The following is a 23,603-nucleotide window of genomic DNA, read 5'->3' on the forward strand; positions in this document are numbered from 1 at the left end:
TCTGAATGGCACACGTACACAATGCATGTCTCAGTTGTCTCAAGGCTTAATCCTTCTTTAACCTGTCTCCTCCCTTTCATCTACACTGATTGAAGTGGATTTAACAGGTGACATCAATAAGGGATCATTGTTTTCAGCGGGTCAGTCTCATGGAAAGAGCAGCTGTTTCTAATGTTTTGTACACTCCGTGTTTATGCGCAAGTGAAGTGAGTTCGGAAAAACAAAGTACGCATCTTAGAAATAGTTTTCACATAAACGTAAAGAATCAAATAGGCTTCGCAAAAATAACATGGTCACTGTGGTAGAACGTTTATTTTGATTGGCGATTTTCTGCATTTATCAGAAGTCCCATCAGGTAGCCTGATTTCAGATGTGTTGAACCCACTACCCTGGCATTGCAAGGGCCATGCTCTACCAGATGGGCACCACCATGTCACTACTGTGTTCACCGAGCCCATCAGGCCAGGGTCACCATGCTCTACCAGATGTGCAACACCATGTCACCACTGTGTTCACCGAGCCCATCAGGCCAGGGTCACCATGCTCTACCAGATGGGCACCACCATGTCACTACTGTGTTCACCGAGCCCATCAGGCCAGGGTCACCATGCTCTACCAACTGAGCGTTTACCTGTTCACAGAGCCCATCAGGCCAGGGTCACCATGCTATACCAACTGAGCGTTTACCTGTTCACAGAGCCCATCAGGCCAGGGTCACCATGCTATACCAACTGAGCGTTTACCTGTTCACAGAGCCCATCAGGCCAGGGTCACCATGCTATACCAACTGAGCGTTTACCTGTCCACAGAGCCCATCAGGCCAGGGTCACCATGCTATACCAACTGAGCGTTTACCTGTTCACAGAGCCCATCAGGCCAGGGTCACCATGCTATACCAACTGAGCGTTTACCTGTTCACAGAGCCCATCAGGCCAGGGTCACCATGCTATACCAACTGAGCGTTTACCTGTTCACAGAGCCCATCAGGCCAGGGTCACCATGCTATACCAACTGAGCGTTTACCTGTCCACAGAGCCCATCAGGCCAGGGTCACCATGCTCTACCAACTGAGCGTTTACCTGTCCACAGAGCCCATCAGGCCAGGGTCACCATGCTATACCAACTGAGCGTTTACCTGTCCACAGAGCCCATCAGGCCAGGGTCACCATGCTATACCAACTGAGCGTTTACCTGTCCACAGAGCCCATCAGGCCAGGGTCACCATGCTATACCAACTGAGCGTTTACCTGTTCACAGAGCCCATCAGGCCAGGGTCACCATGCTATACCAACTGAGCGTTTACCTGTTCACAGAGCCCATCAGGCCAGGGTCACCATGCTATACCAACTGAGCGTTTACCTGTTCACAGAGCCCATCAGGCCAGGGTCACCATGCTATACCAACTGAGCGTTTACCTGTTCACAGAGCCCATCAGGCCAGGGTCACCATGCTATACCAACTGAGCGTTTACCTGTTCACAGAGCCCATCAGGCCAGGGTCACCATGCTATACCAACTGAGCGTTTACCTGTTCACAGAGCCCATCAGGCCAGGGTCACCATGCTATACCAACTGAGCGTTTACCTGTTCACAGAGCCCATCAGGCCAGGGTCACCATGCTATACCAACTGAGCGTTTACCTGTTCACAGAGCCCATCAGGCCAGGGTCACCATGCTATACCAACTGAGCGTTTACCTGTTCACAGAGCCCATCAGGCCAGGGTCACCATGCTCTACCAACTGAGCGTTTACCTGTTCACAGAGCCCATCAGGCCAGGGTCACCATGCTATACCAACTGAGCGTTTACCTGTTCACAGAGCCCATCAGGCCAGGGTCACCATGCTCTACCAACTGAGCGTTTACCTGTCCACAGAGCCCATCAGGCCAGGGTCACCATGCTCTACCAACTGAGCGTTTACCTGTTCACAGAGCCCATCAGGCCAGGGTCACCATGCTATACCAACTGAGCGTTTACCTGTTCACAGAGCCCATCAGGCCAGGGTCACCATGCTATACCAACTGAGCGTTTACCTGTTCACAGAGCCCATCATGCCGGGGGTGATGTGGAGACACTGAGGAGTTTTCACTGATGGGAATCTTGATGAGCTGGGGGTTTGTGGGTCGTGCGCAGAGTCCATGAACACATCTTCTTTCCCATTGGGAGACACTGTGGGCAACTAATTCACAAGAGGGCACATTCAGTTCTGGCACTCCATTTCTGACTGCTACAAGATTTATGTTAAGCTGTCGGCTGTCTTGAAATATCAATTTGGTACCCAAGCAATCTATCAGCTGCTGTTTAAATATACATTTTGCACAAGAAAGCAACATGACAATCTCTCTCTACACTATCGGTAAAAGGTTTTATAACACCTACTTGTTCAAGGGTTTTTCTTTATTTTTACTATTTTCTACATTGTAGAATAATAGTGAAGACATCAAAACTATGAAATAACACATACGGAATCATGTAGTAACCCAAAAATGCGTTAAACAAATCAAAATTAATTTGAGATTCTTCAAAGTAGCCACCCTTTGCATACGCTTGGCATTCTCTCAACCAGCTTCACCTGGAATGCAGTCTTGAAGGAGTTCCCACAAATGCTGAGCACTTGTTGGCTGCTTCATGTAGTAACCCAAAAAAATAAACAAATCAAAATATATTTTATATTTGAGATTGAAATAGCCACCCTTTGCCTTGACAGCTTTGCACACTTGACATTCTCTCAACCAGCTTCATGAGGTAGTCACCTGGAATGCATTTAAATTAACAGGTGTGCCTTGTTAAAATTCAATTTGTGGAATTTCATTCCTTCTTAATGCGTTTGATCCAATCAGTTGTGTTGTGACAAGGTAGGGGTGGTATACAAAAGATATCCCTATGTGGTAAAAGACCAAGTCCATATTAAATCGCAAGAACAGCTCAAATAAGCAAAGAGAAACGACAGTTGATCATTACTTTAGTAAAAGACATGAAGGTCAGTCAAAAAATGTCAAGAACTTTGAACATTTCTTCAAATGTAGTCTCAAAAACCATCAAGTGCAATGATGAAACTGGCTCTCATGAGGACCGCCACAGGAATGGAAGACCCAGAGTTACCTCTGCTGCAGAGGATAAGTTCATTAGAATTACCAGCCTCAGAAATTGCAGCCCAAATAAATGCTTCAGAGTTCAAGTAACGGACACATCTCATGCTCAGAGGAGACTGCATGAATAAGGCCTTCATGGTTGAATTGCTGCCAAGAAACCACTACTAAAGGACACCAATAAGAAGAAGAGACTTGCTTGTGCCAAGAAACATGAGCAATGGACATTAGACCGGTGGAAATTTGTCCTTTGGTCTGATGAGTCCAAATTGGAGATTTTTGGTTCCAACCACCGTGTCTTTGTGACACGCGGTACGGATGATCTCCGCATGTGTATTTCCCACCGTAAAGCATGGAGGAGTTGGTGTTATGGTGTGGGGGTCCTTTGATGGTGACACTGATTTATTTAGAATGCAACGCAGACTGAACCAGCATGGCTACCACAGCATTCTGCAGCGATATGCCATCCCATCTGGTTTGGGCTTAGTGGGACTATCATTTGTTTATCAATAGGACAATGACCCAACACATCTCCAGGCTGCGCAAGGGCTATTTGACCAAAAATGAGAGTGATGGAGTGCTGCATCAGATGACCGGACCTCCACAATCCCCCGACTTTGCAGTCCGACTCATCCCAAACCATCTCAGAGTGAAGGAAAAGCAGCCAACAAGTGCTCAGCATATGTGGGAACTCCTTCAAGACTGTTGAAAAAGCATTCCAGGTGAAGCTGGTTGAGAGAATGTCAAGAGTGTGCAAAGTTGTCATCAAGGCAAAGGCTATTTGAATCTCAAATATATTTTTATTTGTTTAACACTTTTTTTGGTTACTACATGATTCCATGTGTTATTTCATAGTTTTGATGTCTTCACTATTATTTCTACAATGTGTGCAGAAACTTTTGAATTTTGCTGAATGTATTCTTTGACCTCCAGCACCACATAATGTGCATATAAGCAATATTTTCCAAAAGAACTTCAAAAAACGGCAACATTGCTGAGTGGTGGAAATGGTGCACCCCAGGCGGAAACACACCTTCACCCGCTTGTTCTGCATGGGCGAGCTGTTAAAGATGTCATCGTGGTCGTCTTTGGGCATGTGGTCCAGGAGGTTTCGCACCTGCTGCTTCCGCTTCAGTGTGCCCTTCCTTGCGGTTATCCGGGGTGGTTCCACCACTACAGTTCAAATATAATATATGACATTGTCACAGCGGGGACTGTGAAGAAACAAACATAGGCACATGCATACAAACACAAAATAACATACACACTGTACACACGGATTTTGTGTTGTAGATATGTGGTAGTGGAATAGGAGCCTGAAAACACACACACTTAATGTGTTGTGAAATCTGTTGTGAATGTATTGTAATGTTTTAAAATTGTATACCGTAATTTCCGGACTATTAAGCGCACCTGAATATAAGCCGCACCCACTGAATATTTATTTTGAACATAAATAAGCCGCACATGTCTATAAACCGCAGGTGCCTACCGGTACATTGAAACCAATGAACTTTACACAGGCTTTAACGAAACACGGCTTGTAACAAAAAATAAAAAATTAGCAGTAAGCTTTAGTTGTCTTTTTGCACTGAGTCAATTCCTCACGCTGCTGTTTCCAACGTCTTATCATCGACTCATTAAGACCAAGCTCCCGTGCAGCAGCTCTATTTCCTTTTCCAACAGCCAGATCAATCGCCTTCAACTTGAAAGCTGCATCATATGCATTTCTCCGTGTCTTTGCCATGATGAGGGTGACAAAATGACTACCGTAATCAGAATGATGGGAAGTTTGAGAGTGCTCGATTTAATCTAAACAATAAACAAAAAAGTTGTTTGACCTTAACCCGTTTGGCAATTTCATTGGTCTAATGAAAGCTTCATCCCACCAAAAAACTGAGCACTTCACAGAATGTGTTTTTTTTAAGAAAAAAAATGTGAAAGCGGGAAAAATCCATATATTAGCCGCGTCATTGTTTAAGCCGCGAGGTTCAAAGCTGGGAAAAAAGTTGCGGCTTATAGTCCGGAATTTACGGTAACTGCCTTAAATATGCTGGACCCCAGGAAGAGTGGGGATCCATAATACATAAATTCTCTGTAATTCTTATTGAATGGACAGATTGTGATTTAACATTTAAAAATAAATGTGTAAATCACAGAAGCTAAGCAGGGGTTGTCTTGGTTAGAGCTTGGATGGGAGACCTAGACTAACACATCAAGATGCCTTGATGGATTTATTAAGGATAAAAATGCTAGACAAGGTAACTTACCTGGCTCCCTCTTCTGCAGAACTTCTCTTTTCTTGGTGGCCTTGGAAGGTGCCAAGTAAGTGGGGGCCTGGGCATTGTACTGCTTCTGACAGTCCTCAGCTGAACGGCTGCCCACCTCCATGGCAACGTTCACCCAGAAGTCAGAAGTGTGTTTAGGAAGTGACGTCACAGCCCTGAAAGCCAAACGTACACACAGGAAGTTGACATACACTCCTGTTTCTGTATAAACTAGGCACGTTGCACACATTTTAAACATGCTAGCTAATTTGAAACTTTTCTTCAACATTGTACATTATATAAGGAGACTATTGTTTAACCAGAGTTGAGTAAACCAAGTGATGACATGCTTTCTCGTCTACTATATTATAGTCATTTGGCTGCTCACTGCCATTTGTTTGTACATAATACCACTTTGAAGACAACTGTAGCAAACTTACTCATGTAGTCTCAACAGTTCTGCCTCTGTCCACTGATCTCCATTTTCTTCCTTTTCTCTCTGCTGAACCCTGAGGAGCTTGCTGCCCTTTCCTCTCAGTGTCTGCGGGCTGGCCCTTTTACTCAATTTCCTCTTACAGTCGCCCTGGGAAGTCGACGAACCACCCGATGCTGTTTGAGAATCTTCCGGAACCCTTCCACGTGTCATTGTACCCCGTGGCTTTATGGGTCCCGTTTTGACTGCATTGGGCTTTTTCTTCTGTGTGAAGTCGTCATCAGACTGGGACTCTCCGTCAGTACTGTGACCAACGTACTGAACGTTCCTATTCCGCGTCAGCCTCTGTGGGTAGCTCCTCGCCGTCACAATGTCATCCCGGAGTTTCGCTGGGAGCGTCTGAGGACGGACCCTCGTCTTTGGCAAATCAAGCACTCTCGGAGGGTCTACTTTTTCTGAACGCTTGACTTGTTTCCCTGGTAACAGCTCTGAGGATGTATTGGCGTTGTCCGAGTCGTCGTTGCGCTGTTTGTTAGCGCCCCGGAGATAGCGACGTGGAGGGGTCAGGGATTGCGGGGCACGGTCTGTGTACGCGGCCGGCGCCGTTGCACTCCAAGATCTTTGGCCCGTCTTCCTGGGCAATCCCTGGAGCTTGGGAGAGAGGATCACTTCAGACTTGGACCTCTGAGATGCTGGGCTGACCCTCTTGGGCCTGCCTGAACCCTTGGTGGAGGGGTTCTCAGGCTTAGACCACTGAGAGCTGGGACTGGCTTCATTGGGTCTTCCTCGGGTCCTGTGAGAGGGTTTCTCCAAAGACATGGACCTGTGAGGCTCTGGGCTGGCGTTCTTGGGCCTTTTGGGGACCCTGGAAAGGGCGTTGTCTTCAGCCTTATACCACCGAGACTCGAGGGCCCTGTGAGGGGAGTTCTCCTCTGGCTTCGACCTCGAAGGCCTGTGATAAGCCTTCACCTTTCTCAGAGGCATTGTCTCCTCTTCACTAGTGTCACCTCGCAGCCGCTCTGTAGAACACAACATAACACTGTCAAATACAATGTAGACCCCATCTTTCTTGCAGCTGGAATATGAGGATAAATGCATTCCAAGGCTTGTGTATATACAGTGAGGGAAAAAAGTATTTGATCCCCTGCTGATTTTGTACGTTTGCCCACTGACAAAGAAATGATAAGTCTATAATTTTAATGGTAGGTTTATTTGAAGACAGTGAGAGACAGAACAACAAAAAAATCCAGAAAAACGCATGTCAAAAATGTTATAAATTGATTTGCATTTTAATGAGGGAAATAAGTATTTGACCCCTCTGCAAAACATGACTTAGTACTTGGTGGCAAAACCCTTGTTGGCAATCACAGAGGTCAGAGGTTCCTTGTAGTTGGCCATCAGGTTTGCACACATCTCAGGAGAGATTTTGTCCCACTGAAATTGTCATGTCCCCTTAGCAGAAAAACACCCCCAAAGCATAATGTTTCCACCTCCATGTTTGATGGTGGAGATGGTGTTCTTGGGGTCATAGGCAGCATTCCTCCTCCTCCAAACACGGCGAGTTGAGTTGATGCCAAAGAGCTACATTTTTGGTCTCATCTGACCACAACACTTTCACCCAGTTGTCCTCTGAATCATTCAGATGTTCATTGGCAAACTTCAGACGGGCATGTATATGTGCTTTCTTGAGCAGGGGGACCTTGCGGGCGCTGCAGGATTTCAGTCCTTCACGGCGTAGTTTGTTACCAATTGTTTTCTTGGTGACTATGGTCCCAGCTGCCTTGAGATCATTGACAAGATCCTCCCGTGTAGTTCTGGGCTGATTCCTCACCGTTCTCATGATCATTGCAACTCCACGAAGTGAGATCTTGCATGGAGCCCCAGGCTGAGGGAGATTGACAGTTATTTTGTGTTTCTTCCATTTGCGAATAATCGCACCAACTGTTGTCACCTTCTCACCAAGCTGCTTGGCGATAGTCTTGTAGCCCATTCCAGCCTTGTGTAGGTCTACCATCTTGTCCCTGACATCCTTGGAGAGCTCTTTGGTCTTGGCCATGGTGGAGAGTTTGGAATCTGATTGATTGATTGCTTCTGTAGACAGGTGTCTTTTTTACAGGTAACAAGCTGAGATTAGGAGCACTCCCTTTAAGAGTGTGCTCCTAATCTCAGCTCGTTACATGTATAAAAGACACCTGGGAGCCAGAAATCTTTCTGATTGAGAGGGGGTCAAATACTTATTTCCCTCATTAAAATGCAAATCAATTTATAACATTTTTGACATGCGTTTTTCTGGATTTTTTTGTTGTTATTCTGTCTCTCACTGTTCAAATAAACCTACCATTAAAATTATAGACTGATCATTTCTTTGTCAGTGGGCAAACGTACAAAATCAGCAGGGGATCGAATACTTTTTTTTTTCAGCAGGGGATCAACATACCTTTCGCTGGAGGTAAGAAAACCTTGGCCGGTTTTGGTGGTCCGTCTAACAGTACTCTGGCTACAGGTGTGCTGACTTGCTGAGAAAGTAGGGAATTAGCATGTAAATTAATTATTTTCCCTTCATTTTACAAGGTAAGTTGACTGAGAACACATTCTCATGTACAGCAACGACATGGGGAATAGTTACAGGGGAGAGGGGAGATGAATGAGCCAATTGGAAACTGGGGATGATTAGGTAACCATGATGGTATGAGAGCCAGATTGGGAATTTAGCCAGAACACCGGGGTTAACACCCCTACTCTTACGATAAGTGCCAGGACACCAGTTTAACGTCCCATCCGAAAGACGGCACCCTACACAGGGCAATGTCCCTAATCACTGCCCTGGGGCATTGGGATATTTGTTTTTAGACCAGAGGAAAGAGTGCCTCCTACTGGCCCTCATCCAGGGACTGACCAGGACCAACCCTACTTCGATTCAGAGTCAAAGCAGCAGTGGGATGCAGGGTGTCCCAAACCTCTGATTACACCCAGCCGTTCCACGTGTTGGATGTATTCCACAACTAGAGCACCTGATTCAACTAATGAAGGGGCTTGGTGATTAGTGGACTCAGGTGTGTTAGAACAACAATACATAGAATAGGTGGAATGGCTGGGGATACGGTGCTCTACAACAGAAGACTAATTTAAGCAGAGGACCATGGAACAGCAGCTTACAGAGTAAAGCATAGACGAATTGTCATAACCCCCATGAATGGTGACGTTCATGTCGCTATCCACGAAGACTCTGGCCCCTTTCCAGTACTCCAGAGGGGTTTTGATAAGGCGGCCACTCCGGGAAACATTAGCACTGCTCACCGCACTGGTGGCACTGCGAAGAACAGCTGCAGGACAAGGAAGATTAAACATAAACAGGAAGATTAAACAAACAGGAAGAATGTCTCTACAGAGAAATACCAATGAATCGCATCTTGATGAAAACAACAGACATGTACTACCAGTATAAATACAGTGAGCATTTGTGATGACAACTTTTCGACTCACATCTCTTAGGGGCATTTAGCTTTTGGGATGCGTTGTCCTGCGTCTTGGTGGAGAGGTGGTTTTGGTTCTGGGGTGTTATCAGGGCGTTGCTCCCCTTTTTACCTTCTGAACTGAATTTGAAGACCCAACAGAAAGACTAAATGTTAACAGATATGACTACAGCGTTAAACCTGAGTAGCCCGAAGGGAGAAGATTTTCTTTTAAAATAAAATGGAGAACAAGCGATGAAGAAAAATAAAGGAGCTTTCAAATTAAATTAAATGTATTTGTCACATAGGCCGAATACAACAGGTGTAGACCTTCCCGTGAAACGCTTCCTTACAAGCCCTTAAACAATGTAGAGTTTTTTTTTCTTTAGGTATGAGAAATGTGCTAAATAAGCTAAAAGGAAAAATAGTAACACAATAAAATAACAACAAGGCTATATACAAGGGGTAGCAGTACCGAGTCAATGTGTGGGGGCACCGGTTAGTCGAGGTAATATGACTATGCATAGTAGCAGCAGAGTATGAAGAGTGTGAAGGAATGTGTCTGTCCATGTGTGTGTTGGAGTATCAGTGAGTGTGTGGTTAGAATCCAGTGAGTGTACATTGAACATGTGCAAAAACTAATAAAATAAGGGGGGGGTCAATGTAAATAGCCTGGGTGGCCATTTGATTAACTCTTCAGCAGTCTTATGGCTTAGGGGTAGAAGCTGTTCAGGAGCCTTTTGGTCCCAGACTTGACGCTCTGGTACCGCTTGCCGTGCGGAAGCAGAGGGAACAGTCTATGTGGCTGGATTTGGACAATTTTGCCGAACAGTTGCCATCCCAGGCTGTGATGCAACCAGTCAGGATGTTCAATGGTGCAGCTGTAGAACCGTTTGAGAATCGGAGGTCCCATGACAAATCTTGTCAGCCTCAGGAGAGGGAAATAGGCATTGCCATGCCCTCTTCACGACTGTTGGTGTGTTTGGACCATGATAGGGCCTTAGTGATGTGGACACCAAGGAACTTGAAGTTCCTGACCAGCTCCACTAGTCTCATTGATCTGAATGGGGGCGTGCTTGCTCCTCCGTTTCCTGTAATCCACGATCAGCTCTTTTGTCTTGCTAATATTGAGGGGGGGGTTGTTGTCTCTGAACTCCTCCCTATAGGCTGTCTCATTGTCATCTGTGATCAGGCCTACCATCGTAGTGTCTGCAAACTTAATGATGTTGTTTGAGTCGTGCGTGGACGTGCAGTCGTGGGTGAACAGGGAGTACAGGAGGGGACTAAGCATGCAACCCTGAGTTGAGGGTTAGCATGGTGGATGTGTTGTTACCTACCCTCACCACCTGGGGGCGGCCCATCAGAAAGTCCAGGATCCAGTTGCAGAGGGAGGTGTTTAGTCCCAGGGACCTTAGTTTAGAGATGAGCTTTGAGGAAACTATGGTGTTGAACACTGAGCTGTAGTCAATGAACATCATTCTCACATAGGTGTTCCTTCTGTCCAGGTGTGAAAGGGCAGTGTGGAGTGCAATAGAGATTGCGTCATCTGTGGATCTTTTGGTGCGGTATCTGAATTTGAGTGGGTCCATGGTCTCTGGGATGGTGTTGAGGTGAGCCATGACAAGTCTTTCAAAGCATTTCATGGCTACAGATGTGAGTGCTACGGGCTATAGTCATTTAGACAGGTTACCTTGGCGTTCCTGGGCACAGGGACTATGGTTGTCTGCTTGAAACAAAGGTTTTAAGGACTGGCTCAGGGAGAGCTTGAAAATGGTCAGCGCATGCTCTGAGTACACATCCTGGTAATTCTGGTCCTGGGGCTTTGTGAATGTTGACATGTTTAAAGGTCTTACTACATGCTCTGAGTACACATCCTGGTAATTCTGGTCCTGGGGCTTTGTGAATGTTGACATGTTTAAAGGTCTTACTACATGCTCTGAGTACACATCCTGGTAATTCTGGTCCTGGGGCTTTGTGAATGTTGACATGTTTAAAGGTCTTACTACATGCTCTGAGTACACATCCTGGTAATTCTGGTCCTGGGGCTTTGTGAATGTTGACATGTTTAAAGGTCTTACTACATGCTCTGAGTACACATCCTGGTAATTCTGGTCCTGGGGCTTTGTGAATGTTGACATGTTTAAAGGTCTTACTACATGCTCTGAGTACACATCCTGGTAATTCTGGTCCTGGGGCTTTGTGAATGTTGACATGTTTAAAGGTCTTACTACATGCTCTGAGTACACATCCTGGTAATTCTGGTCCTGGGGCTTTGTGAATGTTGACTTATTTAAAGGTCTCACTCACAGTTTTGGTGCAGGTACAGCTGACTAGCGCAAAAATAAGTGGATACGGTTGAAAACAATATAAGTAATTTACCGATCCCCCCCCCATCATTAGCCATTTGTATAAAGCATCTGAGAGGAGGAGTGTTGATCTAGGATCAGTTTTACCTTTTCGGTCACAGGGGGACCAGATCCTAGATCAGCAGACGCTTGATACAAACGGCCCTGACCACAGTGACACAACTTACCGTTCCAGCTCTGACAAAAAGCGCTCAAGGTATTTCTTCCAATTCTTTGGAAAGCCAAAGAGAAACTTCTTCAACAGCCACTTTGGGAGTTCTGGTCAAGGAGAAAGGCACAAAAAACAAGAAAAGATTTATGCAGATTGACAGTTCTCATTTTCGGGTTCATTGAAAATAAAACCTTGTTTAAAGTATCTCTTTCTGAAACAGGCAATACAGAGCTGATTACAATTAAAATGCAATCACCCAGAAAATACTAATATTATGGTTGAACTCAAATGTAGTGGTTGATGAAAGACCTGTATTTATGTAAAATATGTTTGAGAAGGATACTTCGTTTTTTAATTAAAATTGGAATGGTAGAGTTGTCTTACATGGAGTTATTGGAAATGTTTGGGAAGGACTGCTTAATCCAAGATTACAACCAACTGGTTACAGCACTAACCCAAAAATGGAGGAGGCAAGTGGCAGTGGGAGGAGGCAGGGAACTGGTCTGTCTGTACAATATAAAGGATCAAAACTGGCGGAGGAATAAAAATAGCATAAATAGAGTATACCAGTTTCCTTTGAGGACCAGGATGTTGCGCCACACTGATTGCAAAAAAATTGATTTCTGATATACCGATTCCATGGCAAACTTGGCTAACAATGCAATGGTCTAATAAACTGGTTCAAACAGTTGTCACTGTCAGTCTGTCCTCAGAATTCACTACAACGCTCTGCTGCGTAGCCTAGACGAACACCTTGCAAAAAATCTGTGCATAATGGGAATTCTCTTGGGATCCTGGAAACCATGTGTACAGTTGAAGTAGGAAGTTTACATACACTTAGGTTGGAGTCATTAAAAGTCGTTTTTCGACCACTCCACAAATTCCTTGTTAACAAACTATAGTTTTGGCAAGTCGGTTAGGACATCTACTTTGTGAATGACAAGTAATTTTTCCAACAATTGTTTACAGACAGATTATTTCACTGTATCAAAATTCCAGTGGGTCTGAAGTTTACATACACTAAGTTGACTGTACCTTTAAACAGCTTGGAAAATTCCAGAAAATGATGTCATGGCATTAGAAGCTTCTGATAGGCTAATTGACATCATTTGAGTCAATTGGAGGTGTACCTGTGGATGTATTTCAAGGCCTAGCTTCAAACTCAGTGCCTCTTTGCTTGACATCATGGAAAAATCTAAAGAAATCAGCCAAGACCTCAGTAAAAAAATTGTAGACCTCCACAAGTCTGGCTCATCCTTGGGAGCAATTTCCAAACGCCTGAAGGTGCCACGTTCATCTGCACAAACAATAGTACACAAGTATAAACACCATGGGACCACGCAGCCGTCATACCGCTCAGAAAGGAGGCGCGTTCTGTCTCCTAGAGATGAACGTACTTTGGTGCGAAAAGTGCAAATCAATCCCAGAACAACAGCAAAGGACCTTGTGAAGATGCTGGAGGAAACAGGTACAAAAGTATCTACTGTATATCCACAGTAAAACAAGTCCTATATCGACATAACCTGAAAGGCCGCTCAGCAAGGAAGAAGCCACTGCTCCAAAACCGACATAAAAAAAGCCAGACTACGGTTTGCAACTGCACATGGGGACAAAGATTGTACTTTTTGGAGAAATGTCCTCTGGTCTGATGAAACAAAAATAGAACTGTTTGGCGATAATGACCATCGTTATGTTTGAAAGAAAAAGGGGGAGGCTTGCAAGCCAAAGACCACCATCCCAACCGTGAAGCACGGGGGTGACAGCATCATGTTGTGGGGGTGATTTGCTGCAGGAGGGACTGGTGAACTTCACAAAATTGATGGCTTCATGAGGGAGGAAAATTATGTGGATGTATTGAAGCAACATCTCAAGACATCAGTCAGGAATTTAAAGCTTGGTCGCAAATGGGTCTTCCAAATGGACAATGACCCCAAGCATACTTCCAAAATTGTGGCAAAATGGCTTAAAGACAACAAAGTCAAGGTATTGGAGTGGCCATCACAAAGCCCTGACCTCAATCCTATAGAAAATGTGTGGGAAGAACTTAAAAAGCGTATGTGACCAAGGAGGCCTACAAATCCAACTCAGTTACACCAGCTCAGTCAGGAGGAATGGGCTAAAATTCACCCAACTTATTGTGGAAGGCTATCTGAAACGTTTGACCCAAGTTTAAATTGTTTAAGGCAATGCTACCAAATACTAAGTGAGTGTATGTAAACTTCTGACCCACTGGGAATGTGATGAAAGAAATAAAAGCTGAAACAAATCATTCTCTCTACTATTATTCTGACATTTCACATTCTTAAAATAAAGTGGTAATCCTAACTGACCTAAAACAGGGAATTTTTACTAGGATTAAATGTCAGGAATTGTGAAAAACTGAGTCTAAATGTATTTGGCTAAGGTGCATGTAAACTTCCGACTTCAACTGTATGTGTCCCATGTCAAACTGCTTTCCAAATTCACAACAAAACACCGCTATTTTCAGCACACTATAAACCTATAGTGGCCCACTCGATTGAGTACTTTAACCTGTAGGCTAATCTTACGTTACAGTGGTCAAGTGAAAGTACCTACCCAACCGCTGCAGGAGGAACGAACAATGAAGCAAAGGTTTTACACAAGTGACTGTGGGAGAAGGCAACTCAAGTACCACTCCTGCATGAGCAAACCAGCTAATCTGAGGCGCTGTTTGAATATATTCATGGATGGATTCTCCTTTTCCTGAAATAATCATTGGTCTAAATATAAGCCTATTAGATAAATGATGATAGGCTATAAAGAAATAAATCACTGATCTGACATGACCTAATATCTCCTTTTACTCTCCATCTATCGGTGATGTCTTCAAGGATCCCAAAACAGGGCCCTCGTCTCCGTTCTAGGCCATTTGTCTCTGCTATACCACTCATTTAGATAACCACTGGTTCACCTTATAGGAGGCTAGTGGCTAGACCAGTTGGCTGTTAGTCATTTTACGTTTCATGATTATACCCCAAACCCCTGCCCCGTGGGTATGGAAAGTGCATGACAGGGGTTTGGGTGCAGCCCTTGAGCCCGATGGCAACGCACCAATCCTTCTCTACACAATCCGTGACCTACATTAACAAGATAATAAATCACAGGCCTATGACACTGCTGCATTGGAGTACGGAGCCTATATAAAAACACCATGCCATTATACACACATTTATAAGTTAACCTTTCGTTGTCCTAGCAGTTACTCTCTCAAATATACTATGCACGGTGTTGGCATATGCAGGGGATTGAGGATAACATTGTAGCAAATTCAAAGGGCACATAACAGGGACTGATACACTTAACTCCATGTCTCTTTGCAGTCTGACAATGCGCCATGGCCGTTAGAATGGTATTGCTTTGGGGATACAGTGTGTGTGTGACACCTGTTTGAACAAGTGTATTAGACCCCACCAACCACATACATACAAAACCAACCAGTCTCTACCTCATCCGTGTGGTTCCTCCTCCTGAAAATAATCTGTGGCACAACTTCTTCCAGCTCCTAATAGTCCTACCTCTAATAATATGGTTATTTTGTGCTAGAAGAGAAAGTATTTTTGTTACTAAAGTATAGTTTCACCAGGTTATCTAACTGCAGGCATTTCAAATGGTGGCACACACAGCAACAGGGAGCCAGGGAGGCATACAGTTAACCAAATCCCCTACTTTAATCTTGAAATATAACTCCGACTTTATTCTTAAAATGTTGATCTATGGCAAGACTTAAAAATGGCTGTCTAGCAATGGTCAACAACCAACTTGCCAGAGCGTGAAGAATTTGGAAAAAGAAAATAATTGTACAATCCAGATGTGCAAAGCTCTTAGAGACTTACCCAAAAAGCTGTAATCGTTGCCAAAAGTGAAACATGCTTTCACTTTGTCACTATGGGGTATTGTGTGTAGATGAGTGAGATTTTTATTTTATTTCATCCATTTTGAATTAAGACTAATGCAACAACGGGCTCCCAGGTGGCGCAGCGATCTAAGTCACTGCATCTCAGTGCTAGAGGCATCACTACAGTCCCTGGTTCGATTCCAGGCTGAATGACATCCTCACATTTGTTGTGAGGATACAGAATCAATAGACCATTTGTTCTGGTATTGCCCTAAGGTAGCCTGCTTCTGGTCTCAGGTTCAGGAATGGCTGAAATAGCATTACATTAATATAAAAATTAACCCTCGAAATAGCATTGTTGGGAGATTTGGAGAGACTGGTCAGTAAATCGATAATATATTAATACTCTTAGCAAAAGCATTTATCTTCAATTCGGAATCAGTGGATTCTATTCGATTAGATAGTCCCTAATTCGAATCTATGTACAAAAAGTGCTGTAATTTCTAAACGGTTCACCCGAGATGGATGAAAATCTACCTCAAATGAAAGCTGACAGTCTGCACTTTAACTTCTTAGTCATTGTATAATTTCAAATCCAAAGAGCAGGAGTAGAGAGCCAAAACAACAACAAAATGTGTCACTGTCCCAATACTTTTGGAGCTCAGCGCATTGTCCCCCTCCGAACCACCATCCCCGCCCAAACAAACTACCCCCTGATGTGCCAACCACCATTAAAAGAAAGAGAAAAAAAGAGAGGCAAGAACAACAAAATAACAATGTAAAACAAAAGCCATCAAAGATCAAATTAAAACAGCAAGGCTAACTGTGTGTGCCACTACTTACATGTGTGTGTGAGCGCTTCCGTGGCATCGACACAAAATACCCCAAACAGGCATTGGATCTAACACCCTTCATTCTTAGTGTCATCATTTTTATTTTTTCAATGTTTATTTTTGATTGTCATTTTATCCCTCGGCTCATCCCACCTATTTCTTCTGGACACCATTTTAGGATTTCAACGCCTCATCTTTCAACTATGCTGGAACTTTTCAGCTCATGAAACATGGGAGCAACACTTTACATATTGTTTATATTTTTGTTCAGTATACAATAAAAGTGACTCCAAAATGACACAATACATTATATACCATTCATTTCTATTGGGCACAACATAATCTGAAACACAACCAAAACAGCAAATGCATCCAACAAGTTTGTAGAGTCACAAGCTTGATGTAATTGCCTGATAGGAATATGGGACCAAATACTAAACTTTTGACTACTTTAATACACATAAGCGAATTTGTCCCAATACTTTTGGTCTCCTAAAACTGGGAGACTATGTACAAAAATTGCTATAATTTCTAAACGTTTCATCCAATATGGATGAGAATACCCCAAAATGAAGGCTGAGCCTGCACTTTTACCTCAGTCATTATCTCATTTCAAATCCAAAGTGCTGGAGTACAGAACCAAAACAAAGAAATGTGTCACTGTCCCAATATTTCTGGAGTCTCACTTTCCCAATATTCCAAAATGGCTGATTATTTCTGACTTACGAGTTCCGCTGAAATCCGGGGACATTTTTCCCACCAGGATGTAAATGCTGCCAGAAGCAGTCTTCAGGTGTTTGGTTGAGATTCGCTTTGCGATGAGGTTGCTGTGCCAGGGCATCTTGTTGTCCCTTGGTGGAAAGCATAGAAGCAGACTAAGTAAGTGAATCAATGTTTGCTTTTACAAAAATAATGTCTTAGTGAACTTCATATGATTCCGAGAAACCAATTCTACTTACTCACGGACACCATCCACATAAAACCTGTCGTTCCTACTCTTCAGGAGCCAGTGTCTAAGGTGAATCCCTGTAACCTATCAAACAATAGACATGAAATAGTTATATAGGTAGATATCTATGGATATGCAAAGTCCTGATAGAAAACTTAAGTGCCATACAAGAAAACATTACCTCCCAGCAAAAATACAAAGCTAAAAGCAATAAACTCAGAGGAAACAGCACCAGTCATCAGCCTACAAATCCAAAGGAAGCAGCATCATCAAGACCATCTACTTACATTGGATCCAGTGGACTCTGCTAGGTGCTTGGCTTGGAATACAGCCTCCTGCTTCTTGGGGATGGAGATCTTCGGTGAGACCTGCAGGAGGGGGTCGTGCACCAGGTCTGGGAAGGGCCTGGTGGGAGGCTTGTCACAGTAAAACTCACACTGACTGAGGTCGGCATCTGGCCTCAACGGAACGCTGGTCTCTGATAGACCAGTGGGCACACTACAGGTCACGTTCACACTGGCGTCCTCTCCGGTGCCCCCGGCGGGTTGTGCAGGGGCCGACACCCTGTGCTCACATCCTGTAAAGAGAAAGCGGTTGATGTTTTGTTTGTTGAGTCAACATCACACGTTGATAATAGTTAACTTATGGTGTTTGAGTCATTAGAATCAGAAGAACAGTCCCTACTCTACATTTCTAGCTGTCACCTTTCATGGGATCCTGTGGGCTGCTCACTTGATAACCTTGTTGGTCCCTTTTTCGCCTTCTCTCTTTCAGAAGAGCAAACGTATTTGCTTTAGAATCCAGGCATGGCAGTCTATCCAAAACAACTGTGGACCCTGTGCAGAAAACAGAAACAAATCATTTTACTTCTCAAAGTCGTAAAGTATTCTGACAACCAAGCAACCTTGATTGACACAATAACTGAGGATAATTGAAACAACTTACTGAAAAATGATTCATCGTGTACAATGTTGTGTGACCCAAATTTAATTTTTCCATTGCAATCTTCCATTGACTTCGACCTTGTCACTGGTGTAGGTATGTTGGTTGTCTGGGAGGCATTTTTGAAGTCTTTGAGGGGTGCTGGTTGTTGGGTGTCATTTGAGCTGAGCAGAGTGTGCGGGTATGACAAAGCTTTCCTTTGGGACTTTGTTGAGAAAGCATCCAGAGCTGGGCCTTGCTTTTGTGCATTTATGTTGGTTGGCTTGAACGCACTACTACCCATGTCTTTCAATGGTGACTGTCGTTGAAGGTCTTGTGGGTGGACCATAAAGTGTGAATGTGTCAAACCCTGGCTTGGCGATTGAAAAGGTGAAAGAGTCAGAGCCTCTGCCTCAGAAGTGAATTCAAGGTCCTCGGTTTCCTTTTGTTCATAGTTCACCCAATGCTGATGTCGTTTTCTAGGCGAGTTCATTACTCCACCATGTTCTTCTTGGATTCGCTTTTTTTGGACATGTTTTTCTCTCACGGGGTTAGGCGTTTTGGTCCTCTCGTTCTCAACCGGTATTATCTCTGCATGTACTTTTGCTTTCATCCTCGCAAATACCTTTGCTGGGCTTTCAACGAGTTCCCTGGATGTCAGCTCGCTTGTCCTAAAAGCCTTCAATGCAGGGAAAATAATTCGATCTCTACCAACTGGGTCTTCTTCATGAAAATAAGTTGCTTCTCTGTTGTGTCTAGACGGAGTAAACATGTTTTTCACGATATGTAGAGGAATGTCAACTGGAGCCACTGAAGTAAACTAGCTAGCTAATGCAACCACGATCTGATCATTTCAAAATGGTCCATTGATTGCTGGTTTCTATGGGGGGGAAACAGAAGATAATTATTTATTTGCTGGAATCTAGTTATGCTAGGCTAGCTGGCTGCTATAGCTTACATCGTACTGTCTTTGAATTACGAGGTAGTAACACAGTGACCAGCAGCTAGTTTACCCAGCAAGCTACTAACTAGCTAGCTAACGTTAGCTAAAATCTGAACGCCTACGACTGGATAACCAGCTAACAACGTTAGCCAGCTTGCTGCTAAAATGACATATGCCGTTTCAAAGGTCAATTATTCGGTTGGCGCTTACTCCGGATTTATTCAATATGTATTCTATATCACATACTATTTGTGAATGTATGCATTGATTATAAACTGTAAAATCGCAAAAAGTTAGCTAACTAACGTTACTCACCGCAGAGATCCATAATTTGAATTTCCCTCGAATGTCGCGTGATTGGACGGCGATTTCAAATGCGTCACTTCCGCAAACAACTTCCGTTCACCGAGATGGCCTTAGAACGTGCTGCCAAAAAGAAAAACAAAATGTGCTCTTATAGTCCTATAATGTACTGGGATGTTTACTGTTAAACAATTTTTCATGCGAATGCCTGCAGGAAAGAAGAACAACATTGCAGCAATTGCTTAGATATGGCATTTCGTACGGTGGGAGCTGCACAACTACCATCAGAGGTATGGGTCCACGTGTTTGGATATCTGTCAACAACAGACAAACTAAACATTAGATCATGCTGTAAATATTTCAAAAAAATGGTTGACCACTGGTCTCTTTGGAAAGGCAACACAGTGGTGCTTAAAAAGCTGTGTGCCTACACCTCGCAGTTCTGGACAACTCTTCGCCGCAGGAAAATCAGCTCAGTTGTTGTACAGAAGGCAAGTTTGAAAGAATGGAAACAGCTTGCCCTATCCCTACCTTGGCTCACCACAATAGCCGTGGAGCATTGTTTCGACGTGAAAGCCTTTGAAATTCTCAAGCAATTTCATAACTTGAAGAGGCTGGCTATTCGCAGGTGTCGCTGTGGCCAGGGACTGTCTGACGCAATAGTGCCTCTGCAGCAAGTGACTCATTTTAGTGTGTGCGAGATGCACTGTGCTCCAAGATCAGATATTATTAGTGTTGTCTCAAAGCTCTCCCATCTGACGTTTCTACTCTATCACGAAGGCAATCATCCTATCCCAAGACAGACATTCCACCTAATGCTTAAGTGCTTGCCACATCTGAAGCATCTGTCTTTGAAAATGGGAACACAACATGGTTCTCTCCCAGATGATTATTTTAGTATTTCTAAAACAAATACATTTCCAGGTGAGGCACTTCGCAAAGTTACGACGCAAGACAACAGCTTTTGATTGTACAGTACCTGAGTTTCTTTTTTACTACTCATACAAAACATTGGTGAAACAGTGAATGATTAGCTAAGCATAGCTTGCCACATGGTTTTCACAAGCTTGATTAGGCTACTCCATAGGCCTATGTTCTAGCTAGTGTGTGAAGTCCATGTTGATATATGGTTAAATGTCTGTACTAGCCTATATCATCATACATTTTAAGTTATTAAATTCAGCAATGACAAAATCTGTCTTTAGAAGATCCACAGGTCGGGCAACCAGGCTTGACCAGTCTGGAGCTTCTTGACTACATGGACCCCACCTTACCTGAAGAGGCGCTGAAGTGCCTCCCCTCCCTGCAGAGTCTAGCTGTGGACTACAGAGACAGGGACGTGGATCCCAGCAGGTGCCACCTGAAAACATGGCTGAGGGAACTCCCTCAACTGGCAGTTCTCAACGTTGCAAGTATGTGATTCGCCAGCTGCCAAACTAGCGTTTTCCATGTCATGCACTGTTGGTGGGGTTACGAGGCAGCACTATGGAGTCTGACAGTTGGTGGGGTTACGAGGCAGCACTATGGAGTCTGACAGTTGGTGGGGTTACAGGGCAGCAGTATGGAGTCTGATAGATGGTGGGGTTACAGGGCAGCAGTATGGAGTCTGATAGATGGTGGGGTTACAGGGCAGCAGTATGGAGTCTGACAGTTGGTGGGGTTACGGGGCAGCAGTATGGAGTCTGATAGATGGTGGGGTTACAGGGCAGCAGTATGGAGTCTGATAGATGGTGGGGTTACAGGGCAGCAGTATGGAGTCTGATAGATGGTGGGGTTACAGGGCAGCAGTATGGAGTCTGATAGATGGTGGGGTTACGGGGCAGCAGTATGGAGTCTGACAGTTGGGGTTACGGGGCAGCAGTATGGAGTCTGATAGATGGTGGGGTTACAGGGCAGCAGTATGGAGTCTGATAGATGGTGGGGTTACAGGGCAGCAGTATGGAGTCTGATAGATGGTGGGGTTACAGGGCAGCAGTATGGAGTCTGATAGATGGTGGGGTTACGGGGCAGCAGTATGGAGTCTGACAGTTGGGGTTACGGGGCAGCAGTATGGAGTCTGATAGATGGTGGGGTTACGGGGCAGCAGTATGGAGTCTGACAGTTGGGGTTACGGGGCAGCAGTATGGAGTCTGATAGATGGTGGGGTTACGGGGCAGCAGTATGGAGTCTGACAGTTGGTGGGGTTACAGGGCAGCAGTATGGAGTCTGATAGATGGTGGGGTTACGGGGCAGCAGTATGGAGTCTGACAGTTGGTGGGGTTACGGGGCAGCAGTATGGAGTCCTGACTGTCCTGTGGCTTCATTTGGAGATGTTTGACTGTCCTATGTTTTGTTTTCCAGAAGGCCATCCCGTCAGTGCTTATGCTCACTCCATTCCCAACACAGTGACCAGTTTAACTCTGCAGCGGGTGATGGTGGAGCAGAAGGACATGAAGGCTCTAGGGAAACAGGCTTCAGGCCTCTTGTTTCTGCACTTTGATCCATGCAGCTATAACAGCAGCAGCAGCAGCATCGGAGAGATCCCCAAACTATTCCCCCAGCTCATGACCCTTAAAATGCGGTGAGATATTAACATCTGACTTCTGTGTTGTGGTACGAACCCAGAGGTAGTAATAAGTTACTGGTGAACTCCTAATTAAGTGTCTACATGTTAAGTAACTAATGTGCACATTTTCCAAAGGGTTGACTCATTAATCTAAGCCAAGCAGATATACTGACATACTTTTCTATTCCACTCTTTCAGACACTACAATGTACCAGAGAGGGAGTTCTTGAGCCTCCAACAGTTGAAGCATTTGGAGCAGTTGGAGATCCTTGATGCACACAGTCCTAGTCCTCACCTTCTGCAGCTGATCCACAAGCTGCAGGTCCTGACCAACCACAGAACCCAAATCATCCATTCTCTGGGCCCGAGAGATCCCACAGCCTGCTACTGTACTCACTACTAACATTACGACTAAGAGGAAGTGAAAACTGGTAGACTGTAGACCATGTTTTCAACAGCACATGTTTAACATGTGAAATTATACAAAACTGCTTGCTCATAATTTGATGTACGTTTGCGATGCCAACTTGGCTGATGCAAAATAAGGAAACAGCTGAAATTATGAGGACGTTTAGTAAGTCAATACCTCTGAGGTCAGTAGTCAACAGACTCTTTGTATAGAGCAAAACAACAAACAGTTCATAACACAGGAACAGCCATTTTATGCCATTTTATGCAATACTTCTTGTTTGAATCTGTTGTGTACCCTTGATTGGGTTAAACAGAATAAATGATTCTGCACAAAAACAACTTTTTGGACGAAAGAAAATACAATTGACAATACAATTAGCTTATCCGTTTTAAGATTGATTAAAGAAACATGTTACAGTTGAACTACTGAAAGCTCTCTTGTTGAACACAACTACTATTGAACTGATGTGTTGAGTCTCCAGTGATTGTGTACCTCATCCCGTCTTCTACTGTGTTGCCTCAAGAGGGCAGTAAACACACATGGCAAAGAGTCGGTCTGTCAATAACTTCCTGTTGCCTGTTGGAGCACATTGCATTGCTAACTTTGTGATGGTCCAGAGAGATGCATTTCAAAAGCTGCATACCCCTCCACATATCCCACCTGTGTTGAATTGAATTAGGAAGTGCCTTGACAAGTGAAATGAAGGACAAAAATGTATGCACACTTCTCATTTGATACCTTTGTTGTCACCCACAGATGTGTAGTTTATCGGGTAGTTCACCCTCCCACAACGTGCCATTATGATCAGAAGTTGGGATGTATTTACCTGTAGCGTGCACTCGTCATTCTGGCTATTTGGTCATAAAGGACTGACGCTCTTTTAGAATGCAATGTTGCTCTCATGCTGTTTAGAATCATCTTATAACACTAATGTATACCACTTAGCAAATGGTGCATACATCTTTAGTATGTGTCTGTGATCCCTGTAGGAATTCAACCCATAACCTTGAATTGCACCTACAATCTTGTCTGAAACGTGTAGTTCCACTCAGTTTGATAGAAGGAAACAAGCACCGTGCTGTTAA

General features: G+C 44.2%; 2 protein-coding genes across 3 annotated transcripts in view; one reads left to right on the forward strand and one right to left on the reverse strand.

Moving 5' to 3' along the window:
* mis18bp1 (MIS18 binding protein 1) overlaps nucleotides 1-20,203 on the reverse strand; it is a 22,039-nt gene extending 1,836 nt beyond the window's left edge. Inside the window, exons 1-15 of the mRNA XM_014209872.2 lie at nucleotides 20,093-20,203; nucleotides 19,574-19,684; nucleotides 18,340-19,195; nucleotides 18,099-18,230; nucleotides 17,682-17,971; nucleotides 17,405-17,478; nucleotides 17,172-17,296; nucleotides 11,773-11,863; nucleotides 9,271-9,380; nucleotides 8,944-9,110; nucleotides 8,225-8,303; nucleotides 5,795-6,806; nucleotides 5,358-5,530; nucleotides 4,121-4,260; nucleotides 2,032-2,177 (exon numbers count right to left, since the gene is read on the reverse strand). Of these exons, the coding sequence (XP_014065347.1) occupies nucleotides 2,032-2,177; nucleotides 4,121-4,260; nucleotides 5,358-5,530; nucleotides 5,795-6,806; nucleotides 8,225-8,303; nucleotides 8,944-9,110; nucleotides 9,271-9,380; nucleotides 11,773-11,863; nucleotides 17,172-17,296; nucleotides 17,405-17,478; nucleotides 17,682-17,971; nucleotides 18,099-18,230; nucleotides 18,340-19,087 (3,287 nt within the window). The 5' untranslated portion in view covers nucleotides 19,088-19,195; nucleotides 19,574-19,684; nucleotides 20,093-20,203. The remainder of the gene's footprint in view (nucleotides 1-2,031; nucleotides 2,178-4,120; nucleotides 4,261-5,357; nucleotides 5,531-5,794; nucleotides 6,807-8,224; nucleotides 8,304-8,943; nucleotides 9,111-9,270; nucleotides 9,381-11,772; nucleotides 11,864-17,171; nucleotides 17,297-17,404; nucleotides 17,479-17,681; nucleotides 17,972-18,098; nucleotides 18,231-18,339; nucleotides 19,196-19,573; nucleotides 19,685-20,092) is intronic.
* im:7136021 (uncharacterized) lies at nucleotides 19,619-23,067 on the forward strand. 2 transcript variants are annotated; one of them, XM_014209965.2, is made up of 4 exons: nucleotides 19,619-20,485; nucleotides 20,767-20,973; nucleotides 21,902-22,121; nucleotides 22,305-23,067. In XM_014209965.2, the coding sequence occupies exons 1-4, from the start codon at nucleotides 19,810-19,812 to the stop codon at nucleotides 22,507-22,509; spliced, it is 1,308 nt and encodes a 435-aa protein (XP_014065440.1). In that variant the 5' UTR covers nucleotides 19,619-19,809; the 3' UTR covers nucleotides 22,510-23,067. The 2 variants fall into 2 exon arrangements, with proteins under 2 accessions (XP_014065440.1, XP_014065517.1); XM_014210042.2 differs by having other exon boundaries at nucleotides 19,619-19,851.
* The last annotated feature ends 536 nt before the right edge of the window (nucleotides 23,068-23,603 follow it).

Source organism: Salmo salar, chromosome ssa01 (assembly GCF_905237065.1).
Source record: "Salmo salar chromosome ssa01, Ssal_v3.1, whole genome shotgun sequence".
NCBI classification, from domain to species: Eukaryota; Metazoa; Chordata; class Actinopteri; order Salmoniformes; family Salmonidae; genus Salmo; species Salmo salar.